This window comes from Patiria miniata, unplaced genomic scaffold, assembly GCF_015706575.1.
Source record: "Patiria miniata isolate m_02_andy unplaced genomic scaffold, ASM1570657v1 HiC_scaffold_28, whole genome shotgun sequence".
Taxonomy (NCBI): Eukaryota; Metazoa; Echinodermata; class Asteroidea; order Valvatida; family Asterinidae; genus Patiria; species Patiria miniata.
The window spans coordinates 6,372,086-6,389,741 of record NW_024037067.1 but is presented as its reverse complement, the minus strand read 5'-3'; the positions used below and the strand labels follow the sequence as shown (position 1 = coordinate 6,389,741).

Sequence of the window (17,656 nt, the reverse complement as noted above, 5' to 3'; positions counted from 1 at the left end):
TTTTGTTTCGTTACTGATTCTTGTGCCAATGACTGACAAAACTATACATAATAATTAATGTAGCACGATATGCGACAGAGGGAACCCCCACCCCCTCTTTTGTGTTGGTCATTGTGTTACAAGAAGGCTCAGAAATTCGTTTGAGATATCTAGGGGGCCGGGGATGTGTAGTAACAATAGTCTAGGGTGTGTATAGGGAGATGGGGTGGGGGTGGGGTACCCCTATGTCACAATATCGATCGTGCTGGGTATAAAAGTGACAGTGATTGGTACATGACGCGGAATGGGCTTATCCGATGAGTTTTAGTGAAACAAACCTTTCACACCCCTCTTAAAAAAAAACAAGTTGCTCTAATCCAGCCCAAGAAATCTCGGAATCAGTTCAAAAAAACTTATTGTCCCATTCTATACTTCCCCCTGTCAATCAACAAGTATGTCTTTCATCGTACGATTTCCTTTTTAAGAGATCGAGAAACGGCCACAAAAGCAGTGAGACTTTCTCACGATAAGCCCCAGCGGAATCCCAACCTAAACACGGCCGACCTTGAGGGTACACTAGTGACGTCAATTTGCCGAATCTTGCCAGGTTCCCGCGGTTTTATGCAGGTCGAGAAAGCCCCTTGAGGGGAAACGTTTGTTGACAAGCAAACCCCGGCCGGTGCCCACCGTAGCACGTGTTTTCTCACGCAGTTTGTTTTGAGGGTTTACCAAACTTTTTACTTCACGTGGGCGTCAGGTCCCTTTCTTCGTTGCTGCCCCCGTTGTTTGACCCAACGGAGGAAAGGATGAAGTACATCATTCGAAGAAAATTTACAGGGGTTTGTAAAGCTGGGCTTGTTGTGGGTTTTTCCCAATCGATGGTTTTTTTTGTATTCCCGATAGGGATTTTTGAAAGAGAATTGAGCAGAATGTGAGCTCATGGATGTGGAAAGAAAAATAATGGTATAGTAGAACAGTTTTTACGTGATGCAATTAATATGGCCTACGTGCGGAACTTTGGGATGGTCGCACTTTAATTCTACAAAGAATCTTTCCCTCTTCATATGTCCGTAGAGAACCGACAGCCCCAGGCTAGGCCACATTCAACGCAAATCTGTTCCTATTTAGGCTGTTGTGCAACTTCAAAAATCAATTTTATCACGTAGGCCTTCCTGACCTACATTATTTCACTCCGTACATCTCTATTACTACTCTATAGAGATGTAAGCTGGAACAGCATAATGCAGGCATTACCATTATCTGTGTTCGTTTCGGGCCATGTGCTCGATGTCCACACGTTATTTTTGTATTCATTCGCTCTCCCTCTTCCTTTTGAGACCTTTCGCATTGCAGTTTTAATCTTGGAGGTCCATGCTTTGTTTTCACAGCGATGTGCATGATTACGCCTCTTGCGCATTCATTTTTACACAATTAAAATAACGAAAAACACCTTTAAGATGGCTGTTGAATATTAAAGGGCCTATTCTGTTGCCCCTCTAATAAATGACATAATAGTTTAAAGGGTCCATGCAATGTAACTTTTTTAATGCAATCCTTGAAAATGCACCTTTGTGTCCCATTTTACCTTATTTTCAATTTTCGTTTTGCCATTTTCAAGGGTATTTTTGTGCCTTTGTTTGGTTTTTATGCTAATGCGAATTTCCATATTCATGAGCAAATGTCATTTTAGGCGGAAACCTCAATGTTACAGCTATTTCAGCACCAAAAGTTGCCAGAAGTTTGGGTATTTTGCTGTTGTAAATTTTCTTTTCTTTGGTGGTACGTTGTGTCAGTACATGGCAGTAAGCCAATGAGCAAACATTTCCAACAAATGTTTTCTATGAACAAATGTTTAAAGAAGTGCACTTTCCAATAAAATTAACCAAAAAGGGAGGTCAAATAGTTTCCATACATTTACGAGGAGTAGAAAATTACACAAAACGTGTTCGTAAGAAAAATTCATCTCATGGCCCTTCATTTCAAATCCAGTTCCATTCCCTTTTCACTTCCATCTGAATGTCATGTTTTGCAAACACTATCTTTGATGTTATATATAAGGAGTAAACTTTTACTGCTCCAAAACAAGCCTCAGTGTTACTCTTTAACTTCAAGATAGATATTTTGTATTGGACCAACATCAACATATATTATTCAGTACTTCACTTGGAAGCTGACAAAAACAACTTATACTGAAGATCGTAAAAACTTCCGCACATGGAAACACTTTATGATCTGAAGATGATCATCACGAGCAACTTATGTCAGGGTTCACTAGTAACAGTTTACCTTCACTTGGAATAACGCCAAGTGAAGTGGAATTCCGTTTATATACACTCCAATTTGTTTGGACGGATAATTGTAGATTTTTACCGCCTTTTCAAAATGCTGAATGGGCACTAAACCCTTTCCAGAAAATTACTGAAAAGCTGGAGCGGATTTTGGCAACTTTCCAAGGGGCGTGTGTATACAGGTTAAGTCCTGTTACGTAATCGTGTGGCTATTCGCAAATAATAACACCACTCAAATCCTTGTAAAGTTGAATAGTATAAAACCAGGCCAGTTACTGTTCGTACCAAGCAGGACGTGTATTCGTGCACAGAAAAATAAATGATGTTTATATCGCTATTTTTCTGGATTCTCAATGTAGTTTTTATTATTGGGAGTTTAAATAAATGTCCTGCAAATGGGCGTTGTTCATTGTTCGCATGTATGAGTTTATCATGATGCATTGCTACAGCGAATGTTTCAAATTATATTAAGTCATTAAGAAGAAATATGACAAGGGACGTTTAGCTGTCAAGATCAAGCAACATGGAAAGGGGCAGTTGTTGTAATGCTTGCCGGTATTGGCTTGTTGGTTTTTAGACCATCCAGCTTTAATCGAAAGTGCAGACATGATTACTCGCATTGCGTTTGCAGCTTGCAGTTTCAAATAAACCAGTTCCCCTTTAATAATTGTCGGTAGTGGCATTACATGCTTTCCCCCTATTTAAAAATAATGAAATGCTATCTATAAGAACAAACATACATGCGAAATCTAGGTCGTGTCGTTTTCGAGGAAGGCAGCTCCACATATAACTTTTAAGAGCGGTATAAATAACACATACCTACACGTGTATCTGATTACGCTCAAGCAAACATTGGATTCATGAACTGCAAACGTCTGTATAAGCAGCGAGATGTAATCCAACCCTACTATCATCACCACGCCAGCTGTTGCGCATGAACATACCTTGACAGAAATGTAACTTGGGCATACCATAATATCTGGGAAAAGGTCAAACCCTGATGTATGATACCATTGTTGTTATTTTGTTGGTATGTGCCTGAAGCAAGGATTATGTATTCCTTCATGCATCGAACACTTTGTATTGAATTTCGCATTTCAAGGCTCGTACCGTATTGAATTTATTAGTTCAAGCATTTCTCCATGGTTCAAGGCTTGTGTTGAATTCTCAGTTGCTTGTATTGAATTGCCAGTTTACTCGGAATAAAGTGATACGAAAGACTGTTGCATAACTCCAAGGCTGATTACAAACTTGTTATGGTACTATTAAATTTAACGACGAAGAATAACGACTGTTTTGAATTGCAACCCGCGTATTTTTGTTTGAATAGAGGGCGAGTAAAAAACACAGGAAACCCAAATGTCACGACCATTTTTTAAATTTTAGTGAAGTTCTGCATGTATCACTTTCAATATCTAGGATATAAAAACTCAATTAATAGTTCTGTCCACGGATCACACAAAAAAGTAAGTGTTCTTTCAACAAAACGAAAACAATTCACGTACATCCCTATGTGAAAAAATTGTCGTGACATTTGGGTTAACTTTTTTTGACTCGCCTTGTACATGTATGGCGATTAAGCCTGCGAAGCACAAATTGCAAAATGGACCAAATGGATTTATACCAAGGAGTGTTTGTGTGTTTGCAAACTTTATTTTTACTGGTCCAAGAGGACACGACCAATATCATCTTTGTACCTATCTGACTGACTGGACTGACTGACTGTAATTTAGAATAAATTTTGACATAGACTGACTGGTGCAGAGTGCCTGGCAGTGCAGTCGTATAGCATTAGCAGTGAAGACCAGATGCATAAAAACCCGTCCAATAAATAGCCATTCTGAAACAATTGAATAGAATTTTGTGCACTCTTGGGACCAGCTTTATAGGCTTCATTACATGAGTCTTCATTATATAAGTCTTGTTTAAATGCTCATTAATTTCTTGTCATTTTCAAAGGCGCAAACTTTCCATTTCTTTTCCATCTTGTTTTGTTGCGGTGATCCCCACGTTCCCAGGGCTCAATCATTGCGCGTTCACATCACAAACTTTCCAGGTCAATCCAAACTCCAGATGACCTGTAGCATGCATCTGGCAATCCATTCTGGCCACAATAAGGGAACCACAATAATAGTGGAACCACAAAGGTCCTGGAAAGGGGCCTGCGAATCAGCTGTTTTGCCATCTGCGAAGAAAAAAAATATATTTAATGGATAAACCACGTCATACCCATCAATCATCTTACCAAGTGGGGTTTTATTTGTGTGTTTGTTTACCTAAGCTCAACGGCACCGGCCGGTAAACTGGAAACACCGGCCGGTGTTTTTGACCGACGTGCACCGTACCGTGAGGGCCAGGCAGGGATCGGGAGGCCCGGGGAGGTCCAGGGAGGGATCGAGAGCACCCGGTGCATGCACCATGCCAATGCATCCCGTGAATTTAACGGGATCAGGTCACTGACAGAACGTGTCTATTATTTCTTCTACTTGAATTTTGTTTATGGATGCACCCCTGTATTAAAATTCCCACAGACACCAGTGCTAAATGCCCATACTTCAAAATTCTTTTTTAAAATACTCAGAACTCTCACACATGTATTTAAGCTGCACAGAACAATGATGATCAACACGTCATCTTTAATTTTCTTTCATTTTTCGGTGGGTTGACCATTGAATTTTCGAGAAACTCTCACCCAAAGAAGACGACCCCTATTTTCCCCTAAGCGGACAAGTAGCCATCTTGAAAAACGATCCCTCCGCAACATGGCTAAATAGCGCCACTTTCGAGCCCAATTGCATCCAAAATGCCTATAGAATTGGAAGCCCCAAGTCCGGGCCAAAGGTTCATTGCCATATCTCTTCAATTACCCAATTTTATGGAAATTGTTTGACGAGCATCTTATTTTTGCTTATCAGGTAAATTTGCTGAACAATGAATAAATGCTTAGCACCTCCATGTATAGTCTATGGAATATCTACCTGCACATTGCGCGATGTTTTGACGATTAATTATGCAAAACAAGACTGCGTCTTGACCTCCAGATTCTGACCATTCAGCGGGCGCCTTCTATATCCGGTCTTCGGGCAACCCGTTTTTGTATTACAAAAACATGGCAGCCAAATTGACCAACCAACAGCTTAGTCCACATTTCTGATCGAAATGACCGATTGGTTGGCGCGTGGGGCCGCAGAAAATGCGCATGCTCACATCATTATTCTGTGCGAGAAGTCAGTTCAAAGTGCAGTTCAGTTGTCGGCCACGCCCCGCCCCCACTTCCCTACATCCCAAACGGTAGGTTATATATGTTCAAGAAACGTCATTTAAAACTTTTGGAGCCTTACACGATTGTACGTTTTTACTGCAAAATTATTCTTATCTCAAAAGTATTAGTTCATCGAAACGAAAGTAGAGGGTTCATGGTCATTATTTGAAATCACGTACGGCACGTTGCCAGAAAATTGATTGATGATTATGATGCGGTGATTTGAACACGTGTAAACGCGGCATCGCCGCGTAAACATCAGCACGTTTTGTAAATGAAAAGACGCCAAAAAGGTCGACGATTTTATCTTTCGTTTCTGGACCATGACAACGGGAATTTGAATAGCCTTCTTGTCCATTTGGTGCCAAGTATTTGGTTGACTTCTAACCCCCTAGGGCCTTTTTGCTAGGAACAATCCTCCAAAACTTTGCACTTATGTTCAAATGAAGGATGCCAAGCGCCTCAATCCTTCAAAATCGTCAGACAGTCCTGCCTCTCAAAATGCATCCTCAATCCTCCAAAATCCCCCTCTTCTTCGAACACCATTCATCCTCAATCCTGCAAAATCATCATGTGCTAACACTGCATTCATCCTCAATCCTCCAAAATCATCATGTGCTAAAACTGCATTCATCCTCAATCCTCCAAAATCATCATGTGCTAAAACACCATTCATCCTCAATCCTCCAAAATCCTCATTTTTCTAAAACACCATTCGTCCTTAATCCTCCAAAATCCTTCAAAACCGCCATGATGATTTTGGAGGATTGAGGAGGGTTAGGGTTGATTTGGAGTGCGCCCATTGCAAACAAAATCCCATCTTTCCATTGGAATTGATTTGTGTGTATTAAACTCCCCCGACCAAAAACAAGAGTTGCTTTCAACCACTTTGAAGGGCTGTAAACACAATTTATTATAATTTCTGCACCGGTTCCCTTGCTTGCATTTCACTACAACTAATGGTCCGAAAACCTGTGGCATATTTATGTTTCAGAGACTCTCCATACATTTTTGGCAGGCTATTGAAGTCAGCAGGGGCGTAAATCCCGGGGGATGGGGGTATATATCCCCCACACTTTTAGGCCGGGGGGGGGGGGTGGGCTATTGAATCAACCCCCCCCCCGCACTTGTTCGTGATGAGAAAAAAATGCGGATTTCGAGGTATTTTTGGAACATCCCAACAACGAAAAAAATCAATAGCACTGAAAAGAGGAGAAACAAAAGTACAAACGCTTTAAAAATGTGCTGTTTTTATGTAAGTGCGAGTATACATATTGATAAACATCTATATTCTGAAGAGCGACCCCTAGTGTAATGTAACCCTAACCCCCACCCCAACCCCTAACCACCCCCCCCCCTCCCCACGGAACCAAATCCTGAAATTAATTTCATTTGAGTTAGAGGAACATTTTGCCAACAGCGATCCAAATACTGACTCATCCGGAGCTGTATTACTACATGTATTATATTCAAATCATTCCCAACCACACAATTGTGTGCGTGCCAAGCTTTTTTTTTAGTTGTTGAAAAAGATTCATCTTTTGACAGGGTCAGTTATTGTTGCGTTCAGCTGCAACGTTCCGTAAAGGCTCCCATTCTTATCCGAATAATAGGCAGTTGATACCACACCTTTTTGTGTGAAGGTGTTTTGATTCCCATTGTTAATATTTGTTACCTGGACAACGAAAAGCTGGCAAACTCATGAAAAAAGTACTATTTTCTAAACTTTTTTTTGTCCACGACGATACACTTCGCTGCAACACCGTACTCTCCGGCAAAACTGATTGCGTTTCTTTCAATGAGGTGTTTTCCAGTACAAACCATTCGTGTGAAACGCGTGGGCCCACGTTTTCGTTTTCGTTTTCTTGGCTTTTCAAGCATCTATGAACACAAAACTTAAAACAGTTTATAGTGTAACAATATTTGCTAAAAATTACTAACCCCCAAATCCATTCATTTCTGAAATAACAGCAAAAGCAAATGTTGTTTATTATCTCCAATTGGTGGCACATTTTGCTAATCGGGCATTTTTTTGTTGTTAAAAAAAATGTTTTGCTTGGTTTTATTGGGCCTATTGGTACACCATTAAGTAGAAGATTTTCAAATCTAACCATTTTACCACGAGAGCAAAAAAGAACCTCAAACGTTTTAGATATTTTTGCAAAATACCAATGTCTACATCATGGCACAACGGTGTCCGGAAAGTGAAGTTGTCGGCAATCGTGCAATTTCGTGGAATTGGAAATTATAATGTTTCCATCAAGTTTTGGGTCCCTAAGCCATGGAGGAATAAGAACACAAAGTTAAGGATGTAAATTAGTTGTCAAACCATAAGTCAACATTTAATGTACTTCTTATTAAATTTAATCTTACGGGTTGGATAAACACTTTCACTATTGATGTATCTCTCAGTTCAACAACACACGTGTTTCACAGACCCACGTGCACCGCGCATGCACACATTTAGTTTGTTGATAAATAATTATGACAGGTTAATGGAAGACTATTTCATGTCTGCTTTGTACCCTACGTAACTCGAGCAGTGGCGACGTTTTCAAAATCGGTGCTTCGTTCAAAACTCAAGATGTTTGTTTATCAATAACAACATAATGGTATTTGGGAAGTTTAAATCGGAAAGATTCTATGTTTTGTAGGATACTAATTATTGTTGAATCTTTGGCTCGACCGTTCACTTTACATGTAGCAACAGTGAACATAAAACGGTCGTTCGGCACACACCTTAACCCACGTGATTTTGAGTGACAGGTGCGTGCCCGTTCACAGGGTCACCTTTTCCCTCCTGCAGCTCGATGATTGGTCGACGATAAATTAAGCTTGTCCTGGGACGTCAAATGAAAGAACTTCTGCGGTTTCACGCCTTGTAAACACTCGTAGCCCCGGCATAAAGGCCTTTGTGTCGTGCAAACGGTAAACAAGTTGGTACCTGGGATTCTTGTGATGTGTTATTGATGGAACTTTTTGGAAACTCGCTATAAAAACGCCGAGCAAAACAACTTCGGCAGAAACGTGATCACTGAGACTGAAGTGGAGAAACGTGAAACCTCTTTCGCTTATAAAAACTTACAGGAAGTCTCATCAACAGTTGTTTTTTTTGTGTGGAGCAGATAATATTTTGCAAAAGGGAACTGAAAATGCAGACGCAACTTGCACTCTTGGTTTTGTCGCTTCTTGCTGCAGTTTGTGCGGGTGAGTTATAACATCCAATTTGTTTTTTGTTCTTTTCAAAACAAGAACCCCCCTCCCTGAAAAAGTTATTTCAAATCTAAATTACTTTATTTCGAAATTGTATAGGACTTATTCTGTAGAACACGCATTACATCAAACTTGTGTTCATTTACATTTTAAAACTTAAGCAATGTCAGTTGAAAAATAAAAATGTGGACGTTCACACAAATTTCTCTCTATTTATACTGAATTTGTTTCTTTTTTGCATTTTCTCCGAAGAAGTAAAACTTGAAGAGACCATCATTCCGGAGGGGCATGAGGATGTCATTCCCCAGGGTCAGGACGGCGACACACCGGCAGATAACCCCTTGGAGACGGCAGAAGACGCGGCCCAAGTCTTGGACGAACTGGAGCACGACATCTTCGACCAGGTCGAGCCAGGAACGCCCCGGCCGAACCCCTACGCCAAGACGGCCCGCCGCTGCTGCAAGCTGGGCCGCCAGGTCGCGGAGAACGGCCTCTTCTGCAACTTGGACTTCCTGCAGGTCCAGAAGCGGCCCAACGTGGTCCACCGGCGCAAGATGAAGTTCCACGGGCCCGAGGTGAACGGCAAGACCGTCTACAAGGACCTGATGCGGAAGGTGGAGAAGTGCTCGCTCAGCAACGCCGCCGAGAGCATGTTCGTGAAATGCTGCGAGTGGCAGGAGGACATCATACACGACTTGGAGCAGTGCAAGTTGCTGGGTACTCTTAGCCAGAGGAGAAGATGTCGGCGGAGGGTGCAAGCCAGAGAGTAAGCTCCACTTGCCATCATGAACTTTTTTTAAAAACATTAAAAAGAAAATTCCTTAAGTCTATTTTGCGGAGGAAACTTTACAGTATTGAGTGTTTTTTTTGTGCAGAGGAAACTTTATACACTTTTGAAATTTATGTTGCAGAGCAATTTTTTTTCTTTATCTTTATATTATCTCGTTTCATTGTTGATGACTTTCTTTACCATACGAAAATACCATCAGTGTATTCCCGACGATCATTATTTGACCTGTACAATCGGTTATCGGATTGTTTTTTTTTTAACGCAAAAAACGTACTCCGAATTGCAAAAAGGTTATTCTGTATTCACTTTACATAAAATTGTAAGCCAAAAAAAATTGGTTTCATTCTTGCTTCCAGGACAGAAAGTAATTTTGGTCAACTTTCATGAAAATTTTGGTATTGTATCATTGTGATCTACTTTACAAAAACGTTGGTGCTATCCAAACTTCGCGTGTGTACACTTATGCCATCAAATCAACATAATCAAAGTGAAGAGGGAACACAATGTATTCAGTTGTCCGTCCATCATTAAATGCTAGTTTTACGACCAGCATGAACATGATGTCACAGCTACAAAACTGCTGCTCTTTGGACGTAAAAAGAGAAAACACTCACGAACGTAGAGCTCTATTTTTGTTAAAAGATAAAACTTATTTACTGCTTTGCAAGGGTGCTTTGTATTAATTGAGTCGAACATGTTACGCGGCTTCGTGATCAATACGATTGTATTTTCAAGGCTGCAGTAGTATTGTAATTGTTGGTGAAAACCGTATTTGTTGACTTCCCGGGGGCCGATGGTATATATGCCCAAGCCCTCTCCTTGACAAAAAAAAACCCAACTGTGCACACAAACAAGAAACCTTTGAAATTGTCGGTCAATATTTGTGCCGCAGCCCCATGCACTTTCGGTAAACAAAGTTTCTGAATGGAAGACAGCGGTACGATGGACGTTGTGCAATAAAAATTCACAACTTCATTATTATTCAAGAAGCGTACCAGGTCACCTTGGATGGAGGATCGGTGTACCGATAATCATTGGGTTTTCTTTTGAAGGGGGTCTATAATTTCTTCTTCCTGGCAATCCCCCCGCAACAGGAATCGATTTGCAAAATCGTCATCGATCTTGTACAGTAGTAATCCCCGATTTTTATTTTTCAGGGGTGACGAAAACAAGTTCTATACCATTTTGTCAACAGATCTCTTGTTTTTACAACATTTTGAGCTAAAACACAATATGCCTTTTTTGTGTGAATCGCGCATGTGCCTCGATGAAGTGATGTTTTCTTAATCTTTTTTTTATCAAGTCGATTATTTTTTTTTTTTGGTCAGAAGTTTGAAGCAACTGATTAAATACTTTTTGTATATGGATGTTTTATGTACATTGTAAAATTGTATTCCTGTAGATTGTATTATAAAACTTTCTCTATTTTTTTTTTGAAAAATAATGTTCGTACGCATTTGGGACTCTAACAGTATTATAAGCTTTACATATTTTTTGTGTCAAGACATTCAGGTTCTTTGGGGGAGGGGCTTAAATTTCAATCGATGTTTTGTCCTCTTGGAAGGGGGGGGGGGTAAAAATAGTCTTTCAAAAAGTTCACTCATTTCTTTAGCTATCCAGGGGATTAATATTATTGCTGGCACCATTTTGGCACACAGTTGTTTAATGTAAATATGTATTATATATGTACTTTAAATTGTTTTGAATAAAACAAAAGAGCCATACAATTGCCGTGCTTGGGCCCTTTTCTTTTGGGGAATTAAGTTACAGGACTGTTTGGAGTTTGCTGCAACGACGAAGGCGAACTTGACCACAACCCTGTTCCCATGGCTTCGAGTAGTACGCCCCACTTCAATCCCATCCGCCAGTGTTGAATGTCTCTCCCATTGTAACTAAGTTTACAATACGGTTAATTTGTGAGTCCTGCAATTTATCATATCTGGACTGTTGGTTGGGTGCATTTATCTTGGCGTAAAATTGCCCACAAATGCCTCGCGTGGCATGTGTTTCCTTCACCGAGATTTTGATGACGCGGTCAGTCTTGCGCAGCCTGGGTCGGAAAGAGCATCTGAAGAAAACAATTCAACCAAAAGAAACGATGGGTTAAGTCCAGCAATAATTCAGCATAATCTTGCAATCACGAGGGGAAATCAGGTTTTGTTAATTTTACGGTTTTGTTAATTGTCCGTAAGCTGACTAAATTCTCATTTTTTTTTATTCTTTGCACTATTTCACAGAGGGCGCCCTAACTAAGATTAGATATTGCAATATTTATGGCGGAGCTACACTTTGTGCGTGATAATGGTTCCGCGTAACGTGGAACAACGACAAAACCAACCTAAACCATGGAATTCACGAATTCAGAGGAGTTTCACGCTCGATGTCTTTTCCTCGACATCAACAAGTTGGTCTGACAATGACGCCTGTCAGCCGGCTTTCGTAATGGCTCTATTACATTGTAACATATCACCGTCATTGTTGGGAGCGGTCTATCAGAATTCGCCAGTTCTTTATCCAGTACCCCCAACCTAGATCACCCAATTGTTACACAAAGTTCACGTCCCTTCGCTCTTTAAAAAAAAAAAAAATAAGTAAATAAAGTCATTCTTCATCCACCCACGATCTATGACTCATCGGACTTGCTTAAGCCAGCTATTGTTGAAGTACTTTTGCCCTCTCTATATCAGCCCACGCAGTTACAATCTATCGTTCACCGGGTGCCTTTAAACCATTCAAACTCCGTTTGTGTTCCAAGGGCTGGAACGAGAAAGTATTCTCAAGTCCCCAACCTCGTACTGCTTCACTGTGGAAGTTCTTGCCAAAATCCTGCTTCCCCAACTCAGTCCAAACATGGTCCAAATCATGACATGTATATCAGAATATTCAAACCTGTGCTAGGAAAACAGGTGGTGGTGGGGGCGGGGGGGGGGGGGTAGTTACCGTACAGATGCGAAGAAATCAGCCGCAATTCCCAGAAATACGCCACTGGACTTTTTTGAGTAGAGCAATATCCAGAGATATCACCTAAATATTTCGGTTACCGTCCTGTGCTGACGGTCACAGAAAACTGATCGAAACGTCGAGTTATCCCCGGCCTATCTCTTTTCAGAACCACATGTACTAGATTGAAATCATTGAATCACTTTCATCAGTGTTATCAGTTGCACATCACCCTGTTAGGCAAAGCCCCCTCCCCCCCCCCCCCCCCCCGGCCCCCTTAGTGTCAGTTTAACACGGTTCGTCAATTTTCGTTGACAGTATTTCAATTTGTTTCCGCTGACGGACCATGACAACATTCGGAATTGGGAGTACATGTATTATTAGAAGGAATCATTGTCTGATTTATACCCGAACTACTATTCAGGTTGAGCTTTGCAAGTGTAATAGCGCCCCCTTGTGACTGGTCAAGAAACTTTGGTTGTCCAGAGTTTGTCCTGCATGACTTGAATTTTAATCTCAAATGTATATGTATAGCTTCCTATAATCTTTCGCCTGGTTCATTTCCAAACTGTTTTTGTTCGGAACTTCGGATACTCATTTGTGAAGCTGAAAACTTAAATAAAAAAAATGCCAGAAAAATTAGCCGTTCAATGATTTCAAGTTATTGCACTAGCCTCTTGTTGTGACGAATCTTTGTTGAAAGTCTAGTTTCGAATTTGCCGATTTTTATGGCGCTTGCAAGTGACCGTGCCCGATGTGTTATGTTCTGGTGTGTTCGACACACTAAAAATATTTCAACAGTTTTGTTTACTTATTCAAACTATACTTTTAAGGAATACAAATCTCTCATACAGTTGGTACCCGCGTCGTCATCTGTATTCCAGTTTATACCAGTTTATACCTCTGGTTCTTTTCAGAACCATTCTCTTAGTTGAGAAATTATTCCCACATGGTGTTACCGCAAACCTTTCATTATTTATTATTTCCACCATGCAATGCCTCAAATCTTACTTGGATTCCAGTTGTAATCGCATAAAGCATTTTTTTAGCATTTAAAAAAAATAGTACCAAGTTTAAGGGAGCCGAATAACACATACAAAACGTGATAGCATTAAAGTTCACGCACGATCTTCTCAGCGTGAACCAAGCGCGCGCAAGGCCATGTTGTGACCCCGCCCACTTTTTTTAATCCATTCCATTCATAAATTTTCCCTAAGGTCATTGCTCGGGCAAGTTTTACGCACAAGGTGTCCCTGACATAAAAACCCACCTTGTTAAGTCAAATAATTACGTTGAATTGCGTATCCTTGATCTTCATTATTCTTGACATGTGAGAAATCAAAACACCGATTAACTGGTGAAATAAACTTCCCTCCGGTAGGCTGAATGATTTTCTCGGAAATCCGTCGGGGTCCCGGTAACTCAAATTTCAGCAGGCCATTCACCAGAGAGTGAAAGCGATATACATGTACGTGCGGAATCGAACGGCCGGGCTTGAACCCGAGAGTTTGAACCCGAGAGTTTGAACCCTGGACAGAGAAGTAGGTCGGTAGACAGCGAATGTTGTAGACAATAATAAAAAGAAATTGCTCAATCACCATTTTCTTAATTCATCCAGAGATATCTAGTGCATAAGGGCGAGTGTGGAGACACTTATCGCTTCACCATACGTTTTAAAGCAAACCCTAAGTTACTGTAAAACAGTAAGCCTAAATAGATTAATTTTGCAAGGTGTAAGGGTGGTACTTGTTGCTAAACGTCATTGCACAGTACGTCTTCTTAATATGCAAGCCGCATGCTTTGTCTTAATTCACTGTCGGAGGTTGTATTTGTTTGGGGATTTCCGTGGAAGATTTCAGATTATTTTTTGATGTATATGGTGTGTCGCATAACAATAAAGAAAGGTATTGTTGATTGACACTGTTATCAGCAACCCCAAGACATATCTGTTCAAAACTATGGGTAAAGATGGGCCTATGTGACATACAGAGAGCTAATTGTGACGATCCCACCCTTGTGTTTTTATTCCTCCATGGTTCGAGTTACTTGTAATCATTTTATGAAAAGTGCAAAAACAAAGACAAGCCAGCTGTGAATGTGGACAGGTCAGTTAAAAGAAAAAGGAGAGGTCAACCTGAAACTCGGAAAAGGCACCTTGAAAGACGGAATTTCAACCTGACACTCGAAAAGTCAACTCCAACTGTGGAAAGTCAATATCAAACTCGAAATTTCAACTTCAAACTTGAAATTTCAACTCTAAACCCTCAGATACATTCTCCTTTATCCTCACCTCATCCGCTCTCAGCGGGGACCCAATACTGATGACATCATCACAGATCACGCCACTCCAAAACAATCCGCCAGCAAAAGTTCCTCCAATTAAAGCATCCTCCTACACACACCTCTGTCAATCATTGCAAACCGGTTCCCCGTCCCAAACACTGCATACAGACACAGGAGGGATAGGAAACCAGCGCCATCCATCCTCACCCGCGCGCGCAAACAAACGCTCACGTGGTCACTGTTCTTTTGGCGGTGTTTGTAAACATCGGCATTCCGTCCTCTTGTCGACTGGCTCGGCTCTTGACAGGTTGTTGTTCTCGAAGACGGAGAGAGAGAAAAAAACTTGGTTTGGTTTGACTCACCTTTCTACGAAAAATGTGCTGAGAGCTGCGGTTTTTTTCTTTTTCTCGTTTTTTCTTCCATGTAATCGTATGTTGACTGGTCTGGAAGGCCTACGTGCGTGCACATCTTTGCCGCCAATCATGCTCCTTGAAAAGATTACCATAAAATGTAAACTGAAAACAAAAAGCAGTGTGAACATTTTTTGCATCGACCATTGCAATCAACCATCTTTAAGGTTTATTGTAATTCAGAAACAGTGAATGCACGAGAGGTTGATTTATTTGTATCCCTGTATGTAGAACAAAGGCATTGTACCTCAAAGATGGCTGCCTTGCAAAATGATCTATCGACACTCCAGCAAGATTAACATAATACGAGTGACATCAAACAGATATTGAAGTGTAATGACCCCTAACTCCCCAGCCTAATTTACTAGGACCAATACCCATTCTGGCAAATTCCAACACACCCATGGGATGTCAACCCCAGTGTAAAGACCATCAGTTTAGGGGTACTGTACCTATCCCAACAGATTTAAACAAAACCTGCTGTTGAACTTTGATGGGTTGAGTTCGGTTAGGTTTAATGCCTTTTAATAATTATTGCCTACTCTGTTTCCAATCTCCATCACTGAAACCCACTTGGGGATACTTTGAAAAATTTACCAAATTCAGAATCTACCCGCGAGTGTGATCTATCAATTTTTGATATTGTGCTGACTAAATCAACAATTTTGGTTAAAATAAAGGTAGCAATCAAATAAAAGGTGATCTCAATTTCTCAACACTCGTTTGACCGATAGCCTATAGACCGATGGCTAAATTGGGAGGTCCGAGTTAAGCCAGCTGATGGTGTCTTCATCCAACTCCAGGAGTCCAGGGACGCCGTGTGGAGATTTGTAGATGGGGCAGGTATATCAATGATGTGCTCCATATATAGTCTGGATCTTTCTCCACACATATAGTTGGGCGATGACTCTGCTCCAATCTTGTGCACTGAAAAAACTTAACAGAGACACGATCGTCACAAACCGAATTCTTCCCGGAAGCCGGCTTTATACGAACAATTCTAAACGGATGTTTTCGTGCACCTTAATCCGGATCAAGCCTTTCCCTGTTTTGACGGATTTGTGGATTTGGTAAGCTGGTGATAGACACGAAAAGTTGAGGTGTGAACAAACTTACTGATGGGGTTTTCTGCTGATATTTTTTTGGGGGGTGGTGGTAAATGTTCGACTGATGTCGGTGATTTTACTTGATCACTCCCCTCGGCCGTCAATCCTATACGATTGTGCTGTTAAGCATGAACCGGTTGAGAATAAGTCACAACCATAGGCCTATACATTGTATGACACACTTTTTTGTATAAAGCAGCTTTCCTATTATTGCTTTGAAAATAGGGGGAAGAGAAGGCAGGATAACAGTTGAATACTGGCGTATACTGCGTGTGTGTGTGTGATTTAGTGGAAGTCTCCTTATAGCCTTAAGAATTTCAACTTGACAAGGATTTCCACTCATACTCTGTTTTTTTTGTAGGGGATGGTTATAGATAGGTATAGATGGGTTTGAGGATTAGGCATTCCCGTGCGCCGAGCCACAGTCGAACATTTTGATATATTCTAACATGCAAATTTTATGCAACCCCTCGTGCCAGCCAATCAGAGTCGACTTTAAAATATGTGACGTAATTTCGATCAGAGATGCAGACTAGGCTGTAATTCGACATAAGGTTATCGAAGACCCAGTCTTGTTTTGCATATTAATTGCCGATCTGCCCGCATATCTTACCCTTGCTGTGCAAAGGCATTTTCGGAAAATTATCTTGTGTAAATTCAACTCCAGAGGCTTCCCTGATTTAGCTAAAGGATCACCAATACACAGTTCGGTTGTGTAAAAATCAAACGGTTGTGTACTATATGAACCTGGCAACCTGTTGTGTAAACTGTTGTTTACACAACTTGTGTAAAATATTACACAACTTGTTCAGTTTTTTTACACAACTGGTTGCTAGGTTCATATAGTACACAACCAAAATAACAGTGTATGTTCGGAACACCAGTATGATCGTACCCGAGCCAAAAATCGGTTATTTACTGCAATTCATAATAGTGGTTAATTCCCACCACCATCGGATGATCATACAAATACTGTCGTCAGACGATCGAACCACACGAGCCCCGGAAATCGTACGATGCCAAGATCCTACCGGAGAAAACCGCAGCATTTCCCCGTCTGTAGTCCCGGTCCACCGTGTCGTCCGGTCCCGCCAGGGAAAACGGATGACTCCCCCGTGCCCGCGCAAACAAATCTTTCCGCTCGCACTTGCCAATCGCCCAAAATAACGTCTTCGTACTAGCAGAAAGTTAAACAAGTCATAAATCATGAGAAGAACATTGTTTTTCTCCTCGTCTAGCTCGTACATCTAAATGAAAAAAAAATCGATTCCGAATGTTTATACTTGATAAATTTGTTTTCAAGCAGTTGAACATGATTTGTGTTGTATTATGCTAAATGAAGAAATATGTTGTGAATGTTTGCGCGTGCATTTGCATAGAATAGG

The 17,656-nt window shown here is 40.9% G+C and overlaps 1 protein-coding gene across 2 annotated transcripts; it reads left to right on the top strand.

The window, feature by feature from the left end:
• The first annotated feature begins 8,456 nt into the window (after nt 1–8,456).
• LOC119735014 lies at nt 8,457–11,259 on the top strand. Of its 2 annotated transcripts, none has more exons than XM_038208693.1 (2): nt 8,457–8,736; nt 8,995–11,259. In XM_038208693.1, the coding sequence occupies exons 1-2, from the start codon at nt 8,682–8,684 to the stop codon at nt 9,510–9,512; spliced, it is 573 nt and encodes a 190-aa protein (XP_038064621.1). In that variant the 5' UTR covers nt 8,457–8,681; the 3' UTR covers nt 9,513–11,259. The 2 variants fall into 2 exon arrangements, with proteins under 2 accessions (XP_038064621.1, XP_038064622.1); XM_038208694.1 differs by having other exon boundaries at nt 8,458–8,736; nt 8,998–11,259.
• The last annotated feature ends 6,397 nt before the right edge of the window (nt 11,260–17,656 follow it).

Coding starts and splice junctions, on each gene's coding strand:
- LOC119735014 (XM_038208693.1), top strand. CDS start 8,682: ATGCAGACGCAACTTGCACTCTTGGTTTTGTCGCTTCTTGCTGCAGTT. Junction 8,737..8,994: donor TCTTGCTGCAGTTTGTGCGG/GTGAGTTATAAC, acceptor TTTTCTCCGAAG/AAGTAAAACTTGAAGAGACC.